At 44.4% G+C, this 12,383-nt stretch overlaps 1 protein-coding gene across 10 annotated transcripts in view; it reads right to left on the bottom strand.

Annotated features, from left to right (window-relative positions):
- zfhx3 (zinc finger homeobox 3) overlaps nucleotides 1-12,383 on the bottom strand; it is a 284,113-nt gene that overhangs the window by 79,424 nt on the left and 192,306 nt on the right. For 9 of the 10 annotated variants that reach the window (XM_014335913.2, XM_042220537.1, XM_042220538.1 and 6 more), the window contains 3 exons: nucleotides 8,200-10,713; nucleotides 7,504-8,083; nucleotides 4,514-5,010 (listed from right to left, as the gene is read on the bottom strand). In XM_014335913.2, the coding sequence (XP_014191399.1) occupies nucleotides 4,514-5,010; nucleotides 7,504-8,083; nucleotides 8,200-10,698 (3,576 nt within the window). In that variant the 5' untranslated portion in view covers nucleotides 10,699-10,713. The remainder of the gene's footprint in view (nucleotides 1-4,513; nucleotides 5,011-7,503; nucleotides 8,084-8,199; nucleotides 10,714-12,383) is intronic. The other variant, XM_042220540.1, reaches the window with a different exon arrangement.

Raw genomic sequence — 12,383 nt, 5'->3', positions numbered from 1 at the left:
TTCACACACTTGTGCATGTGAAAGGAGAGAATGGGCTGTCTCCCAGGATGTGCAGTGAGCGCTTTATTAGAGTGGTAGTACCAGTAAATCAGAGCTCAGCTCTTCCTGGAACTGCTGCAACCTTTCCCACTGAGCACTATTACTGAACAATCATAGGCTAGCCATGATAATTAGCAGTGTATCCTCTAGCACCCCCACCACCACCCTCACTCCTGTCTGTCTCTCCATCCACCACCTACCAGTCCCCCTCATAGAGAAATGCGTCATACGTGAGAGGGTAAAGCGAGGCACCCACTCGCCCAAGTTTTGGACACCTCAGATTACCTTACGTTATATTTTTTGTCTTAATAGCAATGAGAGTAAGAATTTGGGCACATTCGTGAGAGAAGTTTAAGACACTGGGAGAAAGATATAATCACGACAAGCCCAGTCGGCAAGTAAAGCGAGAACTTAACAACAATTCAAAAACCCACCTTACCTACTGTAGGGTGCCATAAGTTGCCTTACTCTCCGCTAGAGAGCTCTTGGACCAAGACCAAATCAACCAGACTGCTGTACACATCCAAAATACACATCAGCATTATTTGATTGCAAAACTACAACATTTTTCCAGAGTTGGAATCAAATCCATAACCTATTTGTGGTTGTTCTCCAACTGCATTCCAATGCATAGTCCAAGAAGACTCGAGTCAATCCCAGTAGTTCTGATCATTAACAGGGAGCGGTCATCATTGCTTGGATTCCCGCATCTGAGAAGCCAGTGCTTCTGCTGAGTAGCATCATCAGTGAAACACCTTAATGCCTTTTCATGTAACCACTAATCCCTTCATTTACATTACGGCCTCTTTTCCTCTATTATGTTTCATCATGATTATTTGCTCTCTGCAGAGTGTGGACATTTTCTTTCCTCAGTGTTCACTGATTCTTTTGGATTGCACTGAGGGGTAAAATAAGAGCAGTAACTCTACACAAGTTACAGATGTTTTCTGTCCGTTAATGGGCAGAACATATGATCAAAAGCCCTGTTCTTAACGGTAAGGCATGGGACAGTCCCTGCGACCGGCTGTGTAAGGCAGAAAAGAGGGAGTTGAATTTTTTAACACTCCTCTGTGCTCAGTAGGGAAGGAGCAGAACAGAGGAAGGGATTTCAAGACTTGCTTGGTTAAAGATTCCCCATCTGATAGTGACGGCACTTTCCCCCCCGTCTTTCCATGGCCAAGCGGCATCTGGAGTGGATTTTGTGCTAGCAGACACCGAGGAACATGATTACATTCGGCTAACTGCGCTCTAAACTGATTATGCATGTGCCAAGCTAATGGACTACATTTGCAAGAGGAAAAATAACATCCAATCAATCTCAATTACCGCCGATTGCACCGGCCCCCGAGACAAGGAAGGTAGCCAGCTAACCCCCGATGCTCCTCCCCTTTCCCCCAACCCTTGACTGGAAGCTGAGGCCTGTGGCTTGGCCTGGTTAGTCCCCACCCTTTCTGTCTGGCCAAAGCAGTTGGGCCTGGAGCTAGATGAGTCTCTCACCTCCACACTAAAACACAGTGAAGCCCCAAGGCCTGAGTGGAGAGCTGTATGTATATCACATTAGCCAGTGGAGGGTTCTCTAGGAGTGACCATCTTGTGAGCAGATGGGCAATCATCATGCTGTCATCAGAGCGACCAAAATCCCCATGATCCATGGGAAAAAGAGAAGGTATAAGTTAGTTTCAGTGCACAGGGGACTGAAGCAGAACTCACAGACTTCAGAATTGGTATCTCTGAACTGAGAGCACAGCACACAGGGGAAAAGAGCATCACCCCCCACTGTGTGGTGGTCTAGTGGTCAGGATGACTTGCTGGATCGTTCTGTGGTCTTTTGGAACATTCCAATACATGGGGTGGTGGGGGTGATATTTTTAGAAAGCCCTAATATGGGCCGCATACCACAGACTCTCAAATTATCCCATCCAGCTTAGCCCTCAGTTTAAACCTTCCTTTTTAATTCCAGTAATTACAGGCTCCAATTTATATGGAGCTGTGCACACAAAGGGTCTGTTTAATGCAAACCAGTTTGATTTGGGTGAAGTGTCCCAAGCATCTCCCACATCTTACAGCCTGTTTATGCTGACTTGATGATTTATTTTCTCCCCAAAAAGGTTAAAAATGGTGCTATTTGCATCAGATTTCTTTGGGGAAGCATAAATGAATGGTGATTTTTTCTTTTTTTTGCGCATGCATAATATACCAAGTTGGTTTTACAGGCTTTTAGGGCACTGTGGTTTTCTGTCTGTCAGTATCTCTACCAGGACAGTAAATTCAAAATGGTAAGAAAACTGACATTGTCAAGTGGGGAGCCAGTACAGTGAAAAAAACCTTAAAACCATGTGCTTGTCCGTTAAACATTGATGAGCTGTAAAACACTGTATTAATTCTTGTTGACTTATGAACATTTAGGTTTTGGAGTAAGGTCTGGGATGAGAAGAGCTTAAAAAGACCACTATGTTCTCTTGAGAGAGCAGGTAATTTCTGGACAAATGCACATACTCCCAGTCAGAAGATCAATTGGTTTTAAGAAATATGGAGCCATCTTAAGAGGCTTAAGTCATAAAAAATGATCATGCCTGGATGTGTTGTACATATTTAATCCCCCACAGCCCAAAGAGCAGTGTGACATGTCTCTTCTCTCCTAAAACTTGCACAGACAAAGAAATAGGGGAGATTTTTGGGGGGTTTGCACTACAGTTGAAGCACAAAGATGTAGAAGAAGTTATACTCTATGCGGCAAAGCAAAACATGGATCTTTCTCAAAAAGGTGTAAGCATGAGAGAAAGTAAGCCAGAGCTGGTCCATTTTCTTCTAATGGGAGACTGTTATTGGAATTTGGCCCAGTAAGTCCAGAAGCTAAGGTTAAGAGAGGAGGACCAAAGACTGGGAAACACATGCACTGACCTGACAAATTCACAGACTATGTGTTTACACTAAAATGTTAATATCAGAGTGTTTGTGTATGATAGCATTAAGAGTTCCCTAAAGTAGCCAGCTCTGGCTATGAGCACAGCAGCACTGCCTTCCTGCAGTGTAAACCTTGAGTTTGCAAGGGGCAGCCAATCAGAAGAAAGGTGGCTTAAAATAAGAAGGGTCTTTAAGGTAGAGGAGGCTGCACCCAAACCCCTTAAGATAAATAAGGATTATACTGAAGGGAATTAAAATAATTCTTAATATAGTGCAAGAATATAAATATGAAACTGAAAATGACACTATAATGCTATAACGCTAATCTAAAAATGTCCCTGTGATCTCTGTTGTCATGGAGCAAACCACAGAATGACAAGCTAAGCACCTCCTGACCTCTTTAAAGTAGCAACAGAAGCCCCGCTTCACACCTTCCCCTTTTAGAAAAAATGAAAATTGATTATTTTTTTTAAATTTTGCTGTTACTTCAATACAAAGAAGCTGTGAGGAGGAAACACGGCTGTCATTTCAGCCGGCCTGACAAACATTCATAATGCTGAATGATTTTCAAATGGACAAGATTTTTGAAGAGGTTCAAAATGACCACTTCACCTTAGTTTTTAATGCGGTTAAAACACCATGCTTGAGGTAGCACATTTTTCACATACCTTTTAATACCTCCATTGCACTGTCAACTGAGTTCTTTATATACTCAAACAAGGATGCTGAAGCTAGATTACAAATAAGGATGACATCTATTAGGCAGCATTCAGTGCTTTGTGTTGGATCCTGTTGTGTGTGTAGTGTATGCTTATAGCAAGTATGTTTGGTCAGTGTTGGTATGTGTTTTGCTATCTGTGTGTGTGTGCGCAACTATGCCAGTTTGGGTTAAGCACAGAGTGGCCGAAGCCAAAGACACACAGGATAGGTACCTAAGTGGAATCAGGCCTGTTAGATTTATGGCCATTTGTTCGGAGAGTGTTCATCCACTGGCTATTATGGAATGATTAGAGGAGAAGGTGAAGCTCCAAGTCCAGCAAAAATCAATACGGCTGTCGAGAACAATTCAGCCTTTCCCGCTCCGAGGAGTATTAGCACCAAACCTCTGTCTCCTAACACTTCTTCATTCGTCTCCAAGTGATTCAGGCCCAAGCTTCCAAAACAGCTACGCCTGTTCTGTCCTGCATGTTCTTCTCATTGCAGCAGTGGGGCCCTGCTTCTATATGACAACTGGGAAGGCAGCAGCTACACGACAAAGCTTTCATTCATGCCTCTGGAGCGCACCGAGTAGCGGTGCAAAGCTAAAACATGTACTGTATGTTGCAGAGAAGCATTGCTTTAACGGGGATTCGTTTTTAAGATTTGTTTTGCATTTTTAGCAAAACAAAGTTCTGAGGTTCAAAGACTAAAAATAATGTCAAATGTGACAATGAGTCTGTATTAAAACACTTCAAATGATGCATTAATGACAGAATTGTAAATCGGCAGCTGTGTTGCATGAACAGGACAAGGCTGAATAATGGGTTTGATAAAAAAATTAAAATAAAAAACAAACTTGTGGATCACTGACCTTGTACAGTTTAAGGCTAGCCTCATGGCGGGAATTGACAGTGTGCATCCTCAGCTTCTCCAGGCTATTAGTGTAGTAGTCGCAGGCATTGCACTTTAGGTGCACCGGATTGCCTATGGCCACACATTTCAGGCGCCATTCGTTGCCTTTGCCCCCTTCTTTGATGTGGGCCACAAGCTGGTACTTTTGCACATGCTTGTCTGTTTTGCAGTGCAGCTGGAAGTTGGCCTTGAGCTGAGTAGTGTAGTGGCACAACTTGCACTGATGCGAGTCTCCGACAACGGCACGCCACTCCTCCTCCGGCAGGCTCCGTTCAGCTCCCATATGCATGCCAAGCACATCCAGGTTATCAGTGGTGAAGCGGTTGCACACAGCGCACTGAAAGAGCTTGAGAGAGGGATCTATAGTCTGCGATAAACTTTCTCCCAGGGTCATCAGTTCTTCGGACACCAACTGCCCACCACCTAGCCGCACATCCATAGGGATTTCCCCACCTACTAGAACGAAGCAAACACACGAAGAGAAAACAAAACAAAGAGAAGAGAACAGTATCATCAGCTCAGACCTATTCAAAGCATACAGTCTAGATGGCTATTTCAAGTAAATACATGCTTAAAAGAATGTGTCTGGTAGGTATGATATTATGTGAAGGATAATGCTCATTTTTTTTGTCTCTAGCCAACAAATAGCTCTGAGCTAGGAAACAAGAGCGCCTGGACATTTCTACAAAAGCCTTCCAATGCCAGAAAATGAACATGCACATTTTCACTGTTTGGGCTGATGCTCTTTCATCTCCTGCCTGTAAATCAACTCTAAAGGTCAACAGAAAAAAGCAACGTGTTTTCTAATTACAGTAAAGACTTTCCAAGCTCAAAATACCGTGAATCAACCCCACTCCCCTTGTTCACACAATGATGCTTTTTATTCTTTTTAATTTACACTACTTTCCTTGGATTATTTTCCACCTTTCTCTTCAGATTACCTCTAACACCTAACAGATTAAGTCTGCTTGGTACTGAGTCGAACCATAGAGCAGAGGGGGAAAAAACACAAAAAACTGCAAGCACATATCTTATGACACCGACCACATAATTGATGTCGGTAGAGTCTGGGAAAAAAAATGAATGCTAAAAAAACGAGGTAAGAGCCGGTGTTTTTGCCTTTGCTTGCTGATCTTTAATCTTTCACTGGCCAGACTGAGCATGCAGGCTTGACCCCGCCTGGCTTTACACTAAATTAATTCCAGCAGCTTCTTTTTATTTATTGCTGCAGTATGCAGCCTGTTCTTGGACTTTTCTCCATTACCTGAGTTTTTATAGCCAGGAGAGGGAGACCTTTGAGAAGCCCTGTGAAATCACTCACAGACCCAGCTCCCCAGTCATGGCTCTTTATGCTCAATCATACAAAACCACAGATGCACACATATGTCATTATACTGTACCTACCTGCTTTTCCCCCCTTGCACTTCCCTTTTCTCTCATTGTCTGTTACTATTAAGATTTCATTATTTACCATAGACCCCTTGTCCACAACTAAATTTTGATTGCATGTCATCAGACCAAGCTTTTGTTTAATATAGGCTGCTTTATATTCAAACTATTTTAATGTGAACCTCTGTATATTAGGCCATCCTTTTTTTTGTGCTAGGGGATTCTTGAAAAGAAAAAAAGGTAAAAGACTGAATCTTTCCATTTGATCAGACTGTTTTCAAGACAAATGTTTTAGGTATATAACCATCTGACTTGACAGCTGTATTGCTCCACGGTGTGCTGTAACCATATTTCAGGACAGAGAAGTAAAAGTTGCACCTCTCTTTAACTCCTGCTCTTGATCTCGTATTGTCTTTATCAGGGCTGTAGTCCTGAGTTTTGGGAGCGAGGATAAGAAAGAAGCTGATATAACCTGAGGTCAGCACTTGCCATAAATTGTACCTCTTTAGAAATACACCCTACAGTAAAAAAAAGAAAAAGAAATCCAGAATGAGAGCATAAAAAGTGCACCTCTGTGTCTGTTTGTTTAGGGATCTCGTACTGAGCCTTATGTATTATATGGTGGTACCGTTAATATCAGAGTGTTTGTGTATGATAGCGTTAAGAGTTCCTTAAAGTGTGACCATGGATAACACTACTGCAGTTTATGGGCCCAGACTGTGTAATTATTGCCTCTCTTGCAATATGCTTATTACTACTCACCTCACAGGAAAATGAACCAGATGGCAGAAGAGGGGAAAAAAATTAGTCACAGCAATAAATTCTTGTTTGTGTCTTCAAACTGGTGACAGTTGAAACAAGTCTGTACAAACTGTGTGGTTGTAACTGGTCCTACAAACACTTTGCTATGCTGCTGAATTACCCTTGCTGAGGCCTCTAACCTCCCTTCTTTGACCAAGATTAAATTTATAGCTGAAATTACTGACTTGGAAGAAACGGAGAACTCCAGCGGTGAAGTTCAGCAGCAGTTTGAAAGTAAAAAGCTAAGGCTGGTTGACTGTGTGGAAAGGAGGGGGAAAAGCATAGATTATACATGTTTGGCCTTCTAAATCACCTTGTATGGATATCACACAGTGAGCTTCAAAATTCTGCTAAATCATATCAACACACTGTCATTTGAGTGCCCTGTAAAAGATTGCATGAGTAGGGAAATAAATAATCTTTTGCTTTCTGTATGCTGCCTGGCACATTTATTATAAGAAAAAAAATGTTATGCTGGCCTTGTGCACTAGAACATTCTACCATTGCTGGTAAACACATATCTTATGGCATGAGAACAAGGCAGCTGCCTAAGTACAAATCCGTGATATGCCGGAGTACAGCATATTGTATTGCAGCTTATCGCTTTGGTTTGTTTTTCATTTGCTAAAATTTTGCATTATTGTCTTGTGTTCGTGTAAATGAATAAATTAGGAATCAAGATAGAGTTCAGCTAAAAGGTCTAGTCATTGTTTTTTCTTTTTTGCGGGGAAATGCTTTTGAGAACCAAATGGGACATACCAAGTGCAGGAGCCAAGGCAGCCATGTTCGGATCTAGGTGAAAGCTCCCCATCAGGAACTGGGCCTCAGCTCCAGCTGGGTCTATCTTGAGGCTTGGTGGAAGGCTCATGTTCTGCGTCAGGTAATACTGGTAGAGCTCAGCCTCAGAGGGCGAAGGCATAGCACCCAAGCCAAGTCGCCCGTGCTGCATCTGAGTCACATTCTGCTGGAGCAGCATCATGTTGTGCATGTGCTTTTCACTAGTCATGTGAATACGAAGGTTCCGCGCCACATTGGTCTCGTAGTCACACACCTCACACCTCCAAGAAGGTTTGCTCTTCGGCTTGGTTGGGGAGGGGACCCCACAAGGTCCGGACATGTGAGTGGAGGATTGTGAAGGATGGTGGTGGGGAGGGTGATGGCTACTGGCCTGGGTGACTGACGGGACAGCCACCACTCCTCCTGGTGTATGTCCAAACACCTGGTCCTGTGCAGACCCAATGGAGCCTCCATTCTGCAGTGTCTGCATATTGTTCAGGTGCTTGTCTGATTGCATGTGGATGCTTAAGTTCCCCTTTGTGGTGGTGGAGTAGTTACACACCTACGAAATACAAGATCAGTTTTTTTTAAACTGTGATAAAATGATACAGATACAAATTTAATATCCTTAGCTGCTATATAAAATGCACCTAAATCAACAAAAGGTTATCTACATACCTCACACCGGAAGGGCTTGTATCCACAGGTATAGCTTTCTCCACGAGCCAGACGAGGGTGGCTCTGACCACTGCTGCAGTATACGCAAGAGCCTCCAGAGTCTGGGTGCTTCTCTTTCATGTGGGCCTCCAGAGTCTGCTGGTACTTGTAATGCCAGTTGCATTTGGGACACTTGAGTGTCTTGCATGAATTGCGTGAATGCATCATGGTCATGTGACCACCCAAAGAACGTGAGGAACCCAGAACAGTGTCACATTTAGGGCATTCGACCCCACTAACTCCACTGCCACTGGGCCCATGGTTCTGTGAACACTCACCCATTCCTGTTATGTCACAGGAACCCCCTGGGAGGGGGTGCGAGTGGCCATGAGATGAAGGGTGGAGGTGATGATGATGGTGGTGCACGTGGTGATGATGCAGAAGGGCTCCATTTTCCTCCTCTCCCTCTGCAGGGCAATCATTTGGTTCTGGAGCTGTGGCACTATCTCGATTGGCACTTTCATCAGGAGCAGCATTGGTGGACAGAGGCGAGGAGGAAGTGCCAGAAGTTTCATCCTCGCTCCTTCTGACGGCAGCTGTCACCAGTGCCATGGGAACAGTAGGTCCCTGGCAGTTAAAGCTCAGAGGGAGCTCTGAGGTCCTCCCTCCACCATCTGCAGTTGAACCCTCTTCCTTGACAGAGGAGGAAATGGAAGCAAGGGCTTTGCTGTTAAGTGTGGAACTGACTGCAGAGGTGCAGGGAGAAGGCTGGAGAGTGCTACTAGGCATTAATAAAGGAGATTTGGAAATGCTTTGGTTTGAGACAGCTGGTTCCCCCGCTTCACCCCCACCGCTGCTACTGTTACCACCACAGGCCATTGCAGTGCTTTCTGCCTCATCTTCCTCTGCCCCTAATAACAGTTCCTCGTCCTCCTCAGAGCCCCCGGTCTGGCTGGATAAGTGTGCCTTGCTTTCATGTCCCTTAGTGTTCCCATCTTCTCCCTTGCAAGCCAACTCTTTCCCAGCAGGCTCCTCTGTTCTCCCTCCCTGTTTGGGCAGGGCACTGGAGTCTTTGGCAGAGCCTGGGGATGAGGTAAGAGTGGGCGCTTTGGGAATGCTCAGCCCTCCAAGAGAAAGCACTGAGCCTAATGGGGTTTGTTGCTGCTGCTGTTGCTGGAGGCCAGAGTCAGAGTCTTTGTTCAGGAGGGTCTCACTGCCCCCACTGCTGCTTCCAGGCTCTAGATGGACACCACTAAATGTGCCATAGAAGCTCTGTCCAGAGTTAAGAGGGAGCAGCGTAGATGGCAGAGGAGTGCTCTTATTTTTTGGTTCCAGGAAACTTATGAGGGGCTCTTTGTCCTTCCCAATGCCCTGGATAATGGCAGATGCATGCTTATCTCCTAACAGCCGCCGCTCATCTTCACACAGTGTCATGCGGTGATCGTGGACAGCATGAGTGGCAAAGGAACGGGCATAGCCGAAGGACAGCTTGCAGAGAAAACACATGAGAATGGGCTTACCCTTGCCATATAGGGCTAGCCCATCAAATTTGGAGAAATCCACATTGTTGGGAACATCTTTGGATACACAGGACTTCTTGGCAGACCCATCGCTGTTCAGGTAATCCTTGTTGCTTTTGTGCCGCACATCGAAGACACGGAAACTGTGCAGGACAGGGCTAAGGCCTGCCATTGTTGAGGTATTGGGGAAACCTTGGTCTGAATTACCAAACCACTTTCCAAAGGACGAGGCTATGTGGAACGTGTTGATGATCTGTGGGTAAACTGAGGACGAAGTCCCAGCAGGTTCCCCTGGTTTTCCCCCACTCGAGAGAGAGTTTGTAGGAAGCAGGCCGGGTACCATGCCTCCACTACTTTGGATCAACTGACTGAGGCTCTCCACAATGTAGGCTGAGCCATCTGGTTGGTAGACTATCTCTCCAGCCAGGTTCTCCACATCACTACTCTCCTCTTCCTCTTCCTCCTCCCCTTCCTCACTCCCACTCTCAGGTGGTCCCTGCTGTTGTGTGGGCTGATGTCGCAAAAGAGTGGGCATACCTCCTCCCCCTGAAGCTATTGGCATCCCAGGAAAAGGTTGAAGACTAGGGAAACAGTTGTCAATCTCCATTTCATCTAAGTCCTCAGATTCTTCCTCTTCTCCACAGCTCACTCCCTCTTGGTCTTCTTCGTCAAGACCCTCTCCTCTGGGATGCAGCTGGCCTGTGGCAGAGCTATCACGGTGGGTCCGGGGTGATGTCTGCTTTGGCTGCTGCTGCTGCTGAGACTGTAGTTCTCTTACCCTGTCATGAGGTGCAATAGAGTTTTGGGACTGAGAGGGGTAGGGACCAGAGAGAGACAGCGGGTCCAGGGAAGGTGCCTGGTTGGTGCAGGTGACCTGTGAGCTATTGTGATCGTTCCAGGGCTGAGGTGGTTGCTGCTGCTGGGAGGAGCCGAGCCCATCGTCTGTCCCAGAAACCACGGGAGACTCACAGCTGTCCATGCTGATGCCTACATGAGGCATTCATCGCATCCAGGCCTGCAGAGACACAAAATGATTACGATAAGAGGTTAAAGTTGTATTTGGGACAGTAAGCACACAAACAGCACATAATTTATTTGCTATGTAAATTAGGGAAAGATCAGACTTATAAATATGAAAGGAAGACAATGGGGAAAAAAAGGTTTGAAAGAAAAAAACAAGCGAATGTATGGCGATGTATCGTAAGAGACAAAAGTCTGAGATATAATTGGAAAAATGACACCATGCTCATTACGCTAGATTAGGCACTTAAACACAATACCTGAGACAAGCACTAATAAGACTTCCACGATTCATCTTCCTGCCATATCACAAAGGTACCATCTTTTATCTTCACCTTCCAAACAACACCCCTAATCTTATATTCTGCAAATCCTACATCCGTTTTTAATTAACTTGCAGTCAGAAAAAAGGCAGCAACAGTCTAACTTAATGGATCAAATAGATTCCTTGTGAGATAATTAGACATTGAGAAGCCACCCATCAGCATGTCGTACATTTACATAACTAGAAAAAGAAAAAAAAAAAGGGAAAACTGTATCTAAAAAAAGAAAGAAATTCTTAACAGTAATACTGTTACCACTCCACCTCCAGTGGTGTACATAGAAGAAGAATGTAATTCATGTGCATTATTGAGATAGATTTGTCTGGACGCTAACATGAGCAATAAAAGTCAGTATTTTCTATGAACCCAAAACACATAAGCTGGTTTGGGACTTCACTGCAGCTGTGTTTAGATCTTGCATCCAATAACCTCCACGCTTAGCCTGGTTTCAAACACTCCAGCCATCCTCTGCCTCTGAAATAATAAATGGGAGCTGAGCTTTCGGGAGCTGGCCATGCCCCGAGCATCTGAGAGACTCAACGCAGGCTGCAATTTAGAGCGCAGAAGAGATAAAATGATAGCGCAAGATACTGCTGAGCTAATAATTTTATTAAAGGGATGCAGCCAACATTGATTAAAGGGGGCAATCGCGCTGAAACCAATAACTCTGGGCTGCCCTTTAACCCAACAGTACTGAATATTACATGAGCAAAGTTTCCCGGCACCGAGCTCACTGCCATGTCCTGGTTGATTAGCACATTCACCGCTTGCACTTGATTTATTTACTTATTTACTTAGGGATGCAAATTTCAGCTGCGATCAGAATGGAGTCTACCCCACACCCTAACATATAAAGCACTGAAGGAGAGGAAAGATTGATAATGTCTGTCTGCCTCTTCATGAATGTCTGATGAGGCTTGCTTCCCGTGTAACATACCTGAGACCTCCCCAGCCTATGTGCACTCAAACTGCAAAAAACAAAACAAAAAAGTCATGATAAAGGACCCTCATTTTGTATTTGGTCTGCTAAATGAAGAGTCAATCGTGAGCAGTAAGTAAAATTAAATAGAGAACCATAAATACACACAAATTTCTGCTAGCATGGTCTGTCTGATTATTTTGTTTACATTCAACAAAAGCTAACCTCAGTGACCCTTAAGTTACTTTGCATATAAAATGAAAGATATTAGACTGGCTGGCTTATTAACATGATTGCTTTATACAGCCAGACATGATTTAGCGATGGCTGCCATATTGAGTGAGGGGATACTAGCCTTACTGGTCTGTATTTATTATCTGCTCCATTAATAAGAGGCTATGAGCTCAACAGCCATTTCACACA

This window comes from Haplochromis burtoni, unplaced genomic scaffold (assembly GCF_018398535.1).
Source record: "Haplochromis burtoni strain Fernald_Lab_line unplaced genomic scaffold, NCSU_Asbu1 Contig_50, whole genome shotgun sequence".
In the NCBI taxonomy this organism is placed as follows: Eukaryota; Metazoa; Chordata; class Actinopteri; order Cichliformes; family Cichlidae; genus Haplochromis; species Haplochromis burtoni.
The sequence above is the reverse complement of the archived record's forward strand: the minus strand, read 5'-3'. Positions and strand labels throughout refer to the sequence as shown.